At 40.3% G+C, this 16,636-nt stretch overlaps 1 protein-coding gene across 1 annotated transcript; it reads right to left on the reverse strand.

The window, feature by feature from the left end:
- Positions 1-5,015: 5,015 nt before the first annotated feature.
- Positions 5,016-9,686, reverse strand: LOC310928676 (neuronal acetylcholine receptor subunit non-alpha-2-like; the record flags this gene model as incomplete). The annotated part of the gene is made up of 6 exons (XM_083891310.1): positions 9,617-9,686; positions 8,230-8,381; positions 6,626-6,670; positions 6,266-6,375; positions 5,277-6,186; positions 5,016-5,180 (listed from the first exon to the last, which is right to left on the reverse strand). Exons 2-6 carry the CDS (start codon positions 8,350-8,352, stop codon positions 5,016-5,018), a joined length of 1,353 nt encoding a protein of 450 aa, XP_083747436.1. The 5' UTR covers positions 8,353-8,381; positions 9,617-9,686.
- Positions 9,687-16,636: the final 6,950 nt, after the last annotated feature.

Consider the following 16,636-nt stretch of genomic DNA (forward strand, 5'->3'; position numbering starts at 1 on the left):
AACGTGCAGAGATGCTGCGCGGGAGCGCGCGTCCGAGATGGAACTGCCAGAAATCACTGACACTTCACAGACACTTAACCCGAGTCAGGAGAGTGTGCAGATGTGAAGCAGAAGACATCGGCTGGAGGTTTAAGTGTGAAATAATTAAAAGTATTCAAACGCTCACTGTTAAACAGCTGAAAGACAAAACTACACTGTAAAATCTCCAGGAATTCACAGCCTTTAACTGTGATAATTCACAATGTAAGACCATATTGAAACAACAGCAGCTGAAACAAAGTGCTTTACGTCAAAGATAAATAAAATATAGAATCATACGACCTAAAAACAAACAATAAAATACTATAAAAAATACACAAAGAAAAACAAGGTGTGCAATAAAAAAGGGTAAAATCAATATTTCATATACTGAGTCAAAAGCCAAATAGTAAAAAATGGGGTTTAAGATACATTTCAAAAATGGACAGTGACGGTGCCTGAGGAAGATTGTTCCACAATTAAACTAATATAGTTGTGGTGTTTAAAAGTGTGATTTCTACAGTTAAATACATTATACAGGAAAAGAAGTTACTAAGTGAAGTAAAATACAGTATACAAGAAACAGCTGTAAATGTACAGACATTAACTACTGTTGCTCCCTGTTTGCTGGATGTGTAATAGTTTTCTAAATCATTCACCATATCGATTATATAAACTTATAATATGTCAGCGTTGTCTCTATAAAGCTTGTTGAGCTGCCCCCAAGTGGCCAAAAACATCAATACACGTTAGAAGAGCTTGAGTTTTATGCTCCAAACAAACACCTGAACGACCCATCGCTCATCATGTCACTCAGTGATTGATCTACAGGCCCAGGGCTGGACGGTGCAGGTGCACATCACCTGTTCCACTCAGACAAATCACCACACAACTGTTCCACTCCCCCAAAAGCAGACACATCACATGGGAATTTGACATGTCACACATCAAACTCACATTTATCTCGCGTCGCATGACTGCCGTGTGTGACAGTCATGTCAAATCCCCCACTTCTCACAGTCACGGAGGTTCACTAACCTGCATTTTGTTTTATCCGTCTTATTTTTGTTCCTGACTGTAGGTCATAATTAAATCCAGACAATGAGGTACTGGATGAACATTTGTCTAAATGTGCCTTGTACTTGCACCACTTTCGCTTGGAGTCCCTCTCTGACACACGTTTCTTTACTGTGGTTTGACAAAGAAGTGTGGATTGTGTAGAAATCACTAAAAGTACAATCATATCAGTTGTAATTTAAACAAAAACACCTGAAAACATGCAAAATACTAGAATCAAACATCAGTATTATGAGTAAAACCATCATGTTGCTTGCCAGGCCTAATAATACTAGTACAGAGATAGTACAGGGTTATTGTAAATGCGATATATCTTTTTTTTATCTAAATGACATTCATGAGCTTTGTTTGTTTTCCTTATAACTTCTACAGGATCAGAATGTGCACATCCCACAACTTTGTGTGTGTTTACGATGGAGAGTCTGTGAATCTCCATCGCACCTATACTTCATGTATTATTTTCTCCCCAGGAGTTGCCTATTTTCGGAGGTTATTACGTTTGGTTTCTTGAGCACAGGGGGGTTGCAAACACTCTTGTACACAAGAGAGAGAGAGAAGAAGGAACAAACTCAATCCACAAGAATCCCACCGCTCACCTTAAAAAGAAGAAAGTCACTAAAAGCAGTGGCACGACTGCCGACTCTTGGCTCTTTAATCCAAAAATAACAGACAGAAACAGAGATGAACTCAAACAGAGACCTAATGTCAATGATCACACAAAGCAAAGACACTTCTCAACTATACTTAAAAAAAAGGTTTGACACCCCATCAAACACAATTTTAATTAACCTTCAGAGTTTAGAGGAGATGTATTTATTGGATAAGTTACACATATCTCATATCACAGACACATGATCTCATAAAAACAGAGACAACAGCTGTGTTGTTCCTCTCATATGTGGAGGGATGTGTGTGTGAAACAAACAATAGACTGAGCTGATGCTGATGACAGATGTTCCCTTTTGACACTGCTTCAAAATGAGTGTGTGTGTGTGTGTGTGTGTGTGTGTGTGTGTGTGTGTGTGTGTGTGTGTGTGTGTGTGTGTGTGTGTGTGTGTGTGTGTGTGTGTGTGTGTGATAGAATTGGGTCAGATGAGTTTTAGGTTTCATCTGAGTCACTAACTTTTTGATGTGCCACAAAATAGCTTTTGCTGTGACAGGAAGCGCACAGGTACCAAAGCTCATGCATGTGACAGTTTCTTGGCCCATTATACTTGGAAATATTTGGAAAAGGGATTTTCTGCACTGTGGTTTAGATGTTTTATTCCCATGTATGTCTTAAATTAAAAAAAACAATATCTTCCCACATGATGAAGTCCGTCTTAGTCCTGAAGACGCCCCTCCTCTGCTATTTGTCTTTGTCATGTGCAGGCTGAACGGGTTTTTTATGTCACAGAAAGGTCAAACCTCTCTCACGCACTAAGGAGTTTACTTTGTGTATAAGGTCAGCAGGTGGAGACAAGGATGTGAGAGAGAGTAAATGGAACACAGAGAGAAACAGAGGTGTGTGTGTTCTGTGGGTGATGGCGTGTAATCAAATAGTATAAATGCATATTAATGGCTACATACAGACATATGTGTATATCATTAATTATGTCAGTGTGTCTTCATGCATTGACACATATTATTGGTTTAGCTTATGTGTGGACGTTTGTGTTTGAACGAGAGTGGAAATATTCCATCATATTTCATTATTTGGAAGTGTAGAATGGTGTATTGGCAGAAATAGAATATGCTCCCCATAAGCATGTTTGGATACATATTTAATCACTTATATATAACAGAATAACTGCTTTCTGTAGCCTTGTAGAATAATACAAGAACATTGCTTAACAGAGGACGCCATCTTGTGGAACTTCAGGTTAGCTTACCTGACAACTGATAACGACCAGTTTCAAACAATTTCATTCTTGACTGCGAGGAACCAGTCACACAAACTATTATATTACTTATAACTAGCTTACATACCCCGTTGAAAAACGACATCTCGACGTCTCCTCTCCCTCAGACTCAAGTGTTTGAGGTGGTGGAGGACGCCATGAGCCCCGGCTTCCTTCTCGCCAACACCCGTCTGCACCTGCCATGTCCGTGTCCGTGTCCATGTCCGTGTCCACCATTTCTACATGTAGACCGCGACATGGCAAAGTTTTTAAACTTTTTTTTCAGGCGCCATCATCACCCAGGCAACGACGCATCCAGCACTTCCGGTCTCTTCACCGCGCGGCTAGCCGTCACACGTGACGTCACGGCACCTTCACTACCTGTACAACTGTAGCAGCACGAACCACCATCGCCCCCTAATGGAGCTCAGGGCGTATTGCCTCCAAATGTATATTCCGCTCCCATTTGGTTATATTTTGGTTGTTTACAACTAAATGAGAACGTTAATGTCCAGAGGTTTTAAATGTTTATATTTAAACCAGATGGATTAAAATATTTATATTTATATAAAATATATATTTAATATTTATTATAACAGTTTGCAGTTGCTAGATTCACCTTTAGGTTAAAATTTAATGCCAGGCTATTTATCTTACTTTTTTCCAGACATGAACCACAGAGGGATATATTTTGTGTTGGTGAAATTAGAAATTCAATAAATATGAATATGAAAATAAGTATTTCAAGGAGTATTTGTTCAGTTAAGCCTGGTGCACCCTTCAAGTTATCATAAATTATTGTTACTTCTATCAACACCTAAATGTTTTCTTCACACTCATTACCGCAGCAACACACACACAACCAGCTTCAACCCTGGCTGTCTGTGCTACTTAAATTAGTTGCATTTGGTCAATTTTTAATGTTGATTTATGTAAATGTACCTTAAAACCCACATTATTTGCTCATGGTCTTCTCAGTTTATCATTGACACGACCACAACCCTATCGTCCTCCATCTTTTGAATTTACCTCCTCCACCCCTGAACCCTACCTTGTGATCCTAACTTCATCATCCATCAACCCTCCAACCCTTGCCTCCACTCTAACCCTGTCTTCCCTTCATCCTCAAGAATAAATAATACAGTTTGTGATAATGTAAAGTACCTTAGTAATGCTATGAATAAAGCTAAAGCCATTAAAGACATTTTGTCATGGACATGAGTAACCTGATGTTTGTTCAGTTTAATACAAGCAACTGATATAATCCTTTTTTTTCCCTTGCATTTCATATCCAAAGTTCTGGGGAGAGAGGCTGTCAAGATTGTTTACAAAGAAGGAGATAAGAACTTTATTTCAGTTTACCACTAGGTGGTGCTGTCATCTGCGGATATTTCTAACATACTGTGTACTGCACAGTTCATTTGTTCTAAGTACAAATAAACTCAAACTTTCTCAGCCGCTTGTGACAGGATTGTTCCACATTTTATCTTGATGCTACAACGGACAACTTTCAATTCATACAAAAAAGGGATCAACAGTATAGCAAATAACAGTGTTGTCAAGACAACTTTATTTTAAAGATTATTAATTGTGTAATTCAGTTCAAGTTATTGCTTTTTCTTGTAACATAAAACTAAAACACAGTTAAAGTGAAAGGTATTCTGTGCTTAATCTTATTCTTGTGACCAAATAATAAACATAGGCAACGTCAAGTGTAAATATAAAGCAAAAATGTAAAATTAAGTCCTGTTAATAAATCAACCTTTATTAATAAATGAAGTGTTTATTCCCCAAGTTTTTTTTTTAATTTCATTTTAAATACCTTGTCCACATGACCAGCATGTGTAAACTATGATACTAGTAGTTTTATTGCCCTTAAAACCACTACAGCAATTTGGCTGCAACCTTCATCAAACTCATTTAAATATAAACAAAACATGAGATAAAACTCAATTACATTCTACACATGGTGACAACTTAAACAGTCAAAGTAACAGTGTAACATAATCTTGAAGGTAGATCAGCAGTGTGTTACTGCCACTAGTGTAAAGGTGGATTCTCACTTGCAGTTGGAGGAGGAATCTTGAAGAACATATACAGCGCTGGAGTGAAGATGAGGACGGTGCCCAGCACTGAGACGGAGAGGAAGGCCCACAGGAAGATCCTGTCCAACACCTGGGCCACAAACTTCCAGTCTTGTACCACCTGGGAAAAGAAAAAAATACCACTCATGGAAACATGAATGCCTAAGAACTATCAAGATGATTGTTTAATTGTGATTAATGAACATTATACACACACCTCACGAATGAAGTGCTCCTTGCGGATGTGTCTGCTGATGTACCGCACTGAATAGATGGCCTTCTCCATCATGGACGCGCAGGCTTCTTCTTCCTTCCCCTCAGAAGTCACCTGACCGTGGGCTCCGGCCCTTTGCCCTCCTCTCCGACCTCCAGAGCGAGGCTTCACCTCAGGGCTTTCAGGAGCCAGCTCTGGGTAGTGGTAGCGGTCGATGTGTCCACGCATGCACAGCAACTTTGGCAGTTTCTGGAGGAAGAGATCACGAACCCACGGCGACATCGGGTGGTAGGTGGCCGAAGAGCGGTGGTGGACGTTGATGACGAAGACAGTGACGATGATCGAAAGCGTGACGAAGATCATGATGAAGAGCAGGTATTCTCCGATCAGCGGTATCACCTTAGAAGAGGAGGGGATGATCTCCTCTATGACGAGGAGGAACACAGTGAGGGACACAAGGACCGAGGTAGAAAGTGACAGCTTCTCTCCTTCATCTGAGGGAAGGTAAAACACCAAGACCGTCAGGAAGGACAAACCCAAACAAGGGATGATGAGGAAGAGCGTGTAGAACAGAGGAAGCCTCTTCAGAATAAAAGAATATGTAAGGAAGGGGTATGAATACAAGCCGTCCTTCCGGTTTCCTCTGGCACCAGTGGCATTGAGGATCTCCCACTCTCCATTATCGAAAAAATCCTTACGATCTACTTGGAAGTCCATGAGAACCAGGTCCACCATGTGTCCATCGTAAGTCCAGGAGCCAAACTTCATGGTGCAGTTCTGGCGGTCAAATGGAAAAAAGGTAACATCCATGGCGCAGGCGGACTTGTAGCTTGCAGGTGGCGTCCACGTAATCATCCCATTGTACCTGACAATGGCTTTGGTCATCAGGGAACCTTCAAACCGCCCATCAGCACTGAGGAGATACGTGAAGAAAATGTTGTTAAAAAGTGTAGATTGTGTTGATTGTAAATCATTTGAAAGTGAACTCTTACTTCTCATAGAGGACGATGTCTGGAAGCCAGATATTTTCAGAGGGAACTCTGATAGATGTAATTCCTCCATATTCATCTGGATTCCATCGCAGCTTATAATCAATCCACTCCTGGTAAATACAGGACACAGGATGCTGCATTATTAGACCAACATGAAACAATTTCCTACGAAGAATATTCATTTCACGTTTGAAGCTAGATTATTTGTCTCGCCTCTGTACTTCCCAGTGTTATTCTTTGGATATTGAATTGTCTCAATCTTATTAAGAAAAACAATAACAACAGCAGCTCTGCAGAACAGAAAGCCATGCTTTTCCAAAGGAGTTATCGTAATAATGTAGGCGTTTGTCTCTTGCTTACCTGACAGAGCCAAACATTAGTTGTCATGAGCTGGTTCTTCTCATCCTTGAGACAGAAAAATGAGGGGAAATGTATATCAACACAAAATATTCAAAGCAAAGCACTGAGACCAAGAGTCAAAAGTCTTTAGTAAATGCACAAGAATAAACAATAATTAAATATAAATAATGTTCATACTTACAGGCGCTTTTCACCCTTAACAAACAAATGACTACATTCAAGCAAAAGAGAGAAAACTCACTTTACAAATGATGTCACTTGTTTCTGATCTAGGCGTCAGTGGAACTCTTATAGGAAGCTTGTTTAAAAGCAAACTAAATCATCCTTTACTTTTCGCCCATGGAAGCAGACAGAATCTCATTTCCCTGTCTCTGCCACTTCCTTAGCAAACAAGTAAAAAGAAACGTGAAACCGGAGACAGGAGCTAGTGGACCAGCTGGAGCAATATTAAATACAGCAAGAATAAAATAGACTAGGACAGGAATAACAGGGACAGAGAAATGGAGAGCATTTAACAAACTGAAGTTTAAAATATAAAACTGAGAAAATCCTCCAGAGAAATAAACCAGGCCAATAGTGAAAGGCATACTATATTCAATGATGCAAATGATTAGTATATCCAGACCCACATGTGAGAGTGAGTTTGAAATTTTGGTGATTACACAAACCAGAGGTGAACCATAATCTAATCCAGAGACATGCTGCAGCCCAGAAAGTCTCTGGGGACAATGAAGCCAAGCTGCTGTTCGTGTGGTTAGCTCTCTTTCCCTCATAGTATTCCAAAAATCCAGTAGAACAGAAGCATAAATCCCCCTTCTCTGCAGAACCACAAAGAGGCTTTGTTTAATTCATCCTCAATTGTCTTTACCAAGTGAATGTGTCAGTTGAAAGAATGGCGAGTTAAGTCTAAACCAGTTGAGATAAATATTTAAGGCAAAAAAAGACTGGCTCCTCCATTAGAATTTTCCATTTTTCGCTTCTTGAACACCTAAACTGACTTCTTCTTCTGAAATATTAAAGGAACACTATGGAGAGAAAGAGACGGGGTGGTTGTAGATATAGAAAGTGCTCCAGATCTATTTCAGGACCATGGAAAGCTCCACACTGTGACATTGAAAAGCTGTTGGGTTTCAGCACAATGGACAGGGACACTGCGAGGAGACACGAACAATCTGTTGTTCTCACTTCAGAATGAGGATTTGTAAGGTGTATTTTAGTCTTTGCCCCAGAATAAGGCAACATACTGCATACATACAGGCAAATATATCTATAAAAAAGACTAACAATGTGCTAATGCATCCCCACTACTGTTTCCAGCTCTTTGTTGATTCATAATTAGAATGTGAGTAAACACAATATGGGGCAAAATTAACATGTGTAGACAAAGCATTTAAGTAGGTTCAACAATAACCACTTTACTGAAGCAGGTGAGCTTGTATGTGTTTAGTAAACATAAATTAAATTGTTTAAAATCAAGAAATTTGAACCCAAAAAAATATAGTTTTAATGGGGGGTTTTGTGTGAGAGTTTGAGACATAGTTGTTGGTTAAAGACTGGGATTATTGGAAATACAGAGGTGTGTTTGTGTGTGTGCTCATCCTCACCACATCAACCAGCTGAGAGATCCTGAGTCCAAAGCGAACTCTAATAGTGTCATTGGCTTGTAGGATGGGCCTGACCCAGCGCTGGTAGCCGTGGAAAAGGTTCTTCAGCAGAGAGTCCTCCATCTCTGCCAAGGACACAAACTCACTTTTTTCTGCAATAAAGCGGGGAGAACCATTCATTGTTACAGTACAACGTTACTGTAAACAGATATGACTACTACAGTCAATCTTCCACCAATAACATCCTGTTTCTACCGATTCAGTGGCAATTGTAAAGAAGTAAATAACCACATGTAATCAAATGTCTGTGGCTCTTACTCATTGTTTGACCATCAGTTAAATGACTATTATTCACAGTGATCGTCTCGTGCACAGGGCACATGAGAGACAGAGAGAGAGACAACTGAGGAAAAGGAACTTCAGGTTTTTGCAAACTAAGGCATTTATCTTGTGCATAAATCTGTATAAGACTTGGAGAATGAATAGTTTGTTAGAGTGCAAATTAGCTTTGACAGATTTGATCAAATCCAATTATCTCATTTAAAATTTAGTTGAAAAACAAAAGCAAACTAGAGTATCTATCCATATATTATATTATACACATAATATTAATAGCATAACTGTCCAATGTGTCGCTGGTGACTGAATGAAGACACGCGTGTGCACAGTGCCAACTTTGATGTTGTTGGGATAAGAAACACAAGAGAAAAAATAGGCAAACGTTGAACGGGTGCTGCACTGGTTCCCTCTGACTGTCTCGGAGTATTAAGGCAAGTATTAGATGAGAGGATGAGGAGGAGATCCTGATGATGCACTGCAGACAGTTATGAGTGAGGAGGGGCTGAGCGAGAGTAACTGGGTTACAGTTGGCAGAAACAGAAACGTATGCTGAATATGAGATTGATAAGAGATCATCATACAATTAGACATGGGAGATAATGTGTGCTTTAACCTGCTGCTGGTTCCACCTCTGTTTAATATCAACTGACTGGACTGAAGTGTTTATTTATTAAAAATCCAAGTGTGTGTTTGTGTGTGTGTGTTACAGAGAGCTGGACAGTGACATCTGACTCGTTTTCTAGTCTTTTCATCCTGAATAGCAAACAAAGAGATATAGTACAGTAAATACAGTAAAGTATGGTGAAATAACAGCATTGATCAGCTCCAAATGATCCCATTTCATTATTGTGAGTAAATGTATTCAGAGGATAAACATTAACAATTTCTGATTGAATTAAATATAAAATACACACAGAGGACAACGTATAAAGTATAAACATGAAGTGTGCAACACATTAATGCAAAAATAAGAGTAACTTTGTCGACAGCAGTCCACAAATGAGTACTGAGTTTGAGGGACATTTGCGCTTAAACCAAGTTTTCTTACCGGCGACGTTGGCCAGACACAGCGGGCAGAAGATCCACGCGAGGAGGAAGAGGAGGAGGAACACCAACTTCATGATGATGGTCGATCGATCTGAGCGCAACCGACTGAAGAGGATAACTGTGTGAGAGCAGGAAAAATGCGGAAAACAGGCTTCCTGTTGCCGGCGAACAGAGGGTGAGGAAACGCCGCTGCATGTGGCCGGTGTGTGCGGACACTGACGAGGCTCCTGCCGGGGCGTCACTCACGGGGAGCGGCTGTCTGACAGGCAGCGGGGCGGAGAGGGAGAGGGAGGAGACGCCGCCGGAGGAGGGGGAGGTTTGAATCTTACAGCAAGTTTTATTCTCGTCTCTGCGATGTTTAAGTTGTGAGGTTATATGTTATACCTGGAGCATGATTCTATACAAATGTGATATGTTTGTGCAGTGGTGTGCACACAGAGGCGATTCTAGAGTCTGTAGGGGCCCTAAGTAAAAAATTCCCAGGGGGCCCTTCCAACCAGTGTTCATCACCATTATGTTATAAATAATCTAACACCAACGAAAAATGTTCGACATATTATTTTTTTTTTTTGGAAAAACATTGTAATTAAAAAGTATGTAAAACTATACATGTAAAGAACAATGAAATACTGTAAATAGCTTTTGAAAAACATATATAAACTGAGTAAAAAAAGATATGCATTACACTGTAAATAATCCTCTTCATTTTCCAACTTGCAGAACGATAACTTCACAGAGGTTAACGTGAGGTGGGGCCCCTTTAGGGAGGTTTCCTACTGAGATATCATAGCAAATCGCCCATTGTTTTTTAAGAGGGACTGGGATGTGGCTGGTCACATACAGGGCCCCAAGCAGTTGCCTGCCTTGCCTGTTCACAAGCTGCGCCCCTGTGTGCACAGATATTTGGAAAAGCAGGGGTGGAAAAATAAAAGGGCACCTACTACACACAGGTGGGGCAGGCACACTAGTATATAATTTCCAACAGGGACATCCTTTACAGCACAGCATCACATTCTATCACAGAGATGGGCATTTTCTATACAGCATGGAATATCATTTCCTCTAAGGACACCCTTTGGGACGGTCACAGATTTTTCGGAGGGCTCTGTTGCCAGAACTGTCGTACCCAAGGGGCTGGTGTCAAATCCACCCTGGGAACGACGATGACGTGATAAGACTTGTCAACATGACTGGCAATGGCAATGACAAGCCGGTGCCGGCAACTGTAGTTTTCAGTACAATAGACGATTTTGAGAGAAATCTCAGAAAAGTGGAAGAAGAGGCGGCTTCTAAATAAATCACGTAGAAGAAACAAATACATTTCAGGGGAAATAGTGAGTTTTCATACATACCGTGTTGCCTTTTGGGACATTGTCATGCAAGGACAGTAGGGAACTTCATAACGGCGCTCTTTTCGATTGGAACGGCACCCATAGAACACAAGGTCACTGCATCACTATTCTCCACTAAAAAGGCACTCCTTTAGAAACAATCAATTTTTTCACATTTATATTATGCTTCAGAGGCCACATATGAATTCTGCTTTTGTCCATTAGTGGCCCCCGCATGCACGGCACTGTGTTTAGATTTCCTCTATAGATGAATATGCTAATGGTGTGTAACAATGTTATGTGACAAATACAGATTTGTTTTTATGTGCAGAGATTTGTGGCCTCGTAACTAATAAAATGTTAATATTCTTACCGGCAGATGTAGAGAAATCAGCTGTGTGTGTGTGTGTGTCACTGTCACTTGCTGCTATGTAAATTGAACCGAACAGTATCCTCTGTTTCAATATATTGCACAGTCACTTGTCATAAACAAATAACAGAATCTTATTCTGTGCAATATTGTTGGGGAAATATTGTACAGAATATTATTTGTTCTATTTATTTCCTGTTTATTTATATTTTTCTACCTGAAACCTCATCTCACCGCACTGTACAATTGTGTGTGTGTTGCGATGACAATAAAGATCTTTTGTGTCCTCCTCATCTCCTCGCTCCAGGAAGTTTCCTGCCTTGTCTGCCCGTCTGCGTTCCACTGATTCTCATGATTGTGTTCAAGTGTTCAAGCTTCGGATTTGTGGTGACATTATCATGTTTAAATGTTTGTAATACCTAGTAACGACAGCTTCAGAAATCTCTGCTGAGAAGTGCGTGTGCTGCAAAATCTTCCCTGTGCTAACAACTGGCAACCGACTCTTTGGGTAGCCATGATGTTTTTCCAGGTTTGTGTTTTGTATAATGATGATGTGTTTTTTTATAAGGATAAAAAACCTCCATAGTCACACCAGTATATGAACAAGTGCACAAACATGAGTCATCCCAAAGCCTAAAAATAAGACTCCAGCCTTTTAACAAGGTTTCAGAGTCGACTGACCGGTTTACTCCAGTGCATCAAACAACACTGTGGGCAACAACATACAAACAAAATCCAGAGATGGTTTTGAACTGATGACCATAAATATGGATTATCAGACATTGTTTTTAGTTACAGCGCATTGAGCTTTCAGAATAAGAATAATAACTGAACACTGCAAAAAAAGACAATAAAGAGGCAGGAAGAAAGTGTGAACAAAGACACCAGCACATCCTCAAACACAGTATATATGGTGTTGACCAGGCATATGCTACGCATTTTCTTTCTTCTGTTTTTTCCTCCTCCACTTCCTGCTCTCTGTCACATGCTCTGGCCCTAATACTTGGTGCAGAGCCGGCCTAAGGCATAAGCGAACTAAGCGGCTGCTTGTGGCCCCCAGATCACCAGGGGGCCCCCAGTAGTAGTGTGTGGAGAAATCCTTTTTTTTTTACTTGAACATATTAAATACATCTAGATATATAGTTAGATAACTAAATAGTGTATATCTAAAGTTACTTGGTTTTATTTTTGGAGTTGAAGATTTGCTTATTTACTGCATATTTGCACATTTGTTTTAAGTTTTAAAAGCCAAAATTATTAAACTGGTTTAACTTGTTTATTCAAGTTCAGTGTCACTGCACTTCATGCTTCACTTTGAAAATAAAAGTGAATACACTTTTGTGATTTCACTGCCCTATAAGGTTAAACAGACAGTGACACTGGTTTGGTTTAAATTGGTTTAAATAACTATACTACTATAATTAATGCAATTTAAATCAAATTCAGCTTAAGGCCCCATAAAGGCTTGGGCCGGCACTGGCTTGGTGCCCCCCTACCCCCCACACCCTCCTTCTCCTTCATGGTTTGAAGTGATGGGATAATGGGAGGATGATTATCACAATGATATTATCCTGATTTTCTGCTCCACTTGGAGATGTGGGGCAGGCAGCTGCTGCCTCAGAGACTTCGCCTCTGAGTATTTCACAAATTGTCTCAGATTGGAAACCTGCTGGTCCTTTCCTAGATGACTGAGATCAGGTAGACAGTGGGTTTTTCTGTTTGTTTGTTTGTTTGTTTGTTTTGGGAGCTTGTGAGGGAGCCAGAGAAGGAAGAAAGTAAAGGCGAATCTGTATGTGTGTGATGACCAGTTGTTTGTGTGGGTTAGTGTTTTCCTTTTTCCTCTGTTCGGCGGTTTCTAAACTGCTGTTGCTCATAATCTAGAAGCTGCATAATTTGATAAGATTTGGAGTGGAAAAATATTTATCAAAGATTATATATTTATCTCCCAAGGCCTGTATTTTTTAAAATCTTACTCTGTTATTGTAAGGATTAAACAAACACGATAAAGGAGGAGGAGGGGGATTCTAAGAAAAACTAACCTCACACAATCTTCAAAGGAGAACACTCACACATTGGCCCACCAATGTTATCATAGTGAGGGAAAACTTGTAAGGCAAAGGTTATTTTGTATTATGATCAAGTGACACCAAAAAAACTGTAGTAGCAAAAATACTGTATAGAAAAGATCGGAGTAAATTGGAAAGGAAAGGTGGTTGGAGGAGTTCCAGGGTCAAATCAGAAGTTTCTTACTCAGCACATGCAAGCACAAAAAAAAAAAAATGTATTGACCTGTAACATGATACATCATCTGATGTGGAAAGAAAAAAATAAAAGAGCACAGACTGTTGAAACTCAAGCTCTCAGCACGGTGTCACAATTCTGTCTCCTTCAGGTAACGCAGGTCATGTGTGTATGTGTGTGTTCCAGGTGTTACTCGTGTTGTGGGGACCTAAATCTGTTTACGCACATAATATGGTGACGTGTCTTTATAAATATATATATATGTGTGTATATATATATATATATACATGCATATGCATATAAGCTGGACATGTGTATGATCTCCTAGAATCCAGAGTCACAAACCTGTTATGTAACGCACAATAGCCTCTGCAGAAGATGGACAGTTAATGAGGCACCTTCTGTCACGCACAGACACATATGTGACATGTCACATGAACATGTAACCCGCTGCCAACACTAAGCTGCTGCTGCTGCTGCTGCTGCTGCTGCTGTGGCATCAGAAAAGTCTTGACTCCACTGAGCTCATTGTTGTATAAGCAAACGGAAAGCTGGATTAGACGGAGTTGTAATTTACAGTTCCTACCAACAGCAAATGCAGGGCAAAGGAGGAGATATAGTAGACTCCTCACAATGTACAGAGGGTTTCGCCGCACATCCAACATCCTGAAGCAGTACACTAAGCAGGATGAGGGAGATCAAAGACTAGTGAGCGTCACTGTCAACGATGGCCCACTTCAGACTGACAAACTGGTGATGATGAATGAGCAAGCAGACATCGTACTGCAAACTACAGAAGAAGTTGCAATCCCAGGTGACGAAGAAGAAAGAACACAAGAAGCTCAAGAAAAGCTGAGGGCTGAGAGAGAGAGAGAAAGTCCTCAGTTCACACTGAGACTGTGGCTCCAGCTGATTCCAGGTACAACATCTAAGATCTCAGCACAGAAGGAGCATCTGAGGAACAGCCAAAATACTGCACAGGACACTCAAACTTCCAGGTGTCTGATACAGGACCGAGAAAGAAGACAATCAAAGCAATCGCTCATTGATCGTTGGACATTTCTTGAGACTTTTTCCTTTTTTAGGTTTGTTTAAGGCTTAGAAAATATGCTGCCATTGAAAGCAGTCCAGCACCGGAAAAGGTCCTGCATGCAGAGTCAAACTCCAAATGAAGGTGTGAGTCTGCAAACAGAGCCCAGAGGAGGTGCAGAAGTATCAAGGAATTATTGATCATCGCTGCAAAAATAAATGAATAAATGACACTGAATGAATTCCCTGATAAATGTACTCCACAATAGCGAGCATGTGTATTGCACCAATAATCTGTTCACGCCTCAAACAAATCATACAACGCAAGGTCCAGCATTGTTTTTCAACCAGTGTGCTGTGAGAGATCGTCAGGTGTGCCGTGGGAAATTATCCAATTTCACCTAATTGGTCTAAAAACATTTTTTGAAAACAAATAATTAATTATCTGCAAATAATATGGATATAAATATTCAAGGCACTATGATAAGAATGACTAAATTGTTAATATAGGCTACAGAGTATCATTTTTTTGAATATTTTTGTTTGGTGGTGTGCCTCATGATTTTTTCAATGAAATAAATTTACCTTGGCTCAAAAAAGGTTGAAAAACACTGGTCTAGCATTATGTCCTAGTTATATTTTATATTTCTTTCTTCTTCTTTTTTTTTTAACACAGACACCAAAAGAAGATGCAATGCAGCAGAGACGATGCTCCTGAGGCGCAGTTCCTATCTAAATGTTAACTTATCATTTTGGTGCCGTTTGTTCTCAAAATACCTAAAAGAGCCTAAGACGATGTTTCTTCAGCCATCTAAAAATAATTATCAGAGTAAAAAGCTGTGTTTGCATGTGTGTGTGCGTGTGTTTAGTATTCTACTTTAGGAAACAGACTGGGCATGTGTGTGTGTGTGTGTGTGTGTGTGTTCAGAAGGCTCCCACTGGAATTAATTATTTAGAGGAGAGTCTCCTTTACTTATCCACAGTTGACTGGCTGCAGGCACATACTGTTCTGCTCCCGATGACACAAGAGTCTACCCTCATTCACCATCCACGCTTGCTGCGTTATGCCCCATCTCACCCAATAATTCCACCACGGCCTTTCTCAGTGTGCTTCTTGGGTTCCCTGCAGACGCTCCACGATCACATCCTCGATTCTTGAAGTCCCTCGAATGCTAAAATTAAAAGGACAGGGAGAAAGAAAGAAGGACATAGAAGACGACAAGAACAAGGATGTGGGGGAGACGCATGTTGAGATTGCTTAAAAGATTTTCAAAAAGTAAAAAAAAAAACATGAACAAAGTTGTCATTTCATTTTCAAAAGAACCAAAAAGCACAAAATCAAATCACATAAGCTGTGACATGGCTCTCATTCTGTAGCCCTTCTGTCCAGGAGCTGGATGCTAAGAGTTGATGTCAACAGAAAGGAATGTGTAAAATATTCATCCATGTGGCTGCATGGCTTAATAATGTATTATCCCTCAATTTAGTAGCAAAGGCTTTGCTGTACTCTGCCTTGCTCTGACTGCCGCTGCGTGCTTCAAGTCTAATCACTCAAAAAAAAAATGCTTTCAAATATCCAGCACCATCACAAATTCAGATTAAAGTGGCTGCAGCTCCAGAGAAGCGCTTATTTCTCAACATGCTATATAATCGACACCTTTATATATGTTTGCGAGCAAAAGCTAATTTTACTCTTTTCTAAAATGGTAACTGTCTAAGTTGGAGGACAGACGTGTTGTAAAAAATCTAACATGCAAACACCGTCCAAGAATAACCGGAGTGTCTGTGACAGCCAGGTGCTGATGTGACCCTGTTAGCCAGCAGACCGGGACTGATGGGATATTATGTGGAGCTGTTGTGCTGCTGCTGCTGCTGCTGCATCTCCATATTCATAGCTAGACTCCATCCATCCCATAATCCTCATGTAGCGAGAGCCGTGCTGGGGAGGACACGCAGACAACAATGTCACTTTATCTCACTCTCTCTCTCTCTCTCCCTTTGTTTCTCGCTCTCAGTTCCTCAGGTGACACGTGTTTTCGTCTCCGTCCTT

Source organism: Microchirus variegatus (genome assembly GCF_963457635.1).
Source record: "Microchirus variegatus genome assembly, chromosome: 6".
Classification (NCBI taxonomy): Eukaryota; Metazoa; Chordata; class Actinopteri; order Pleuronectiformes; family Soleidae; genus Microchirus; species Microchirus variegatus.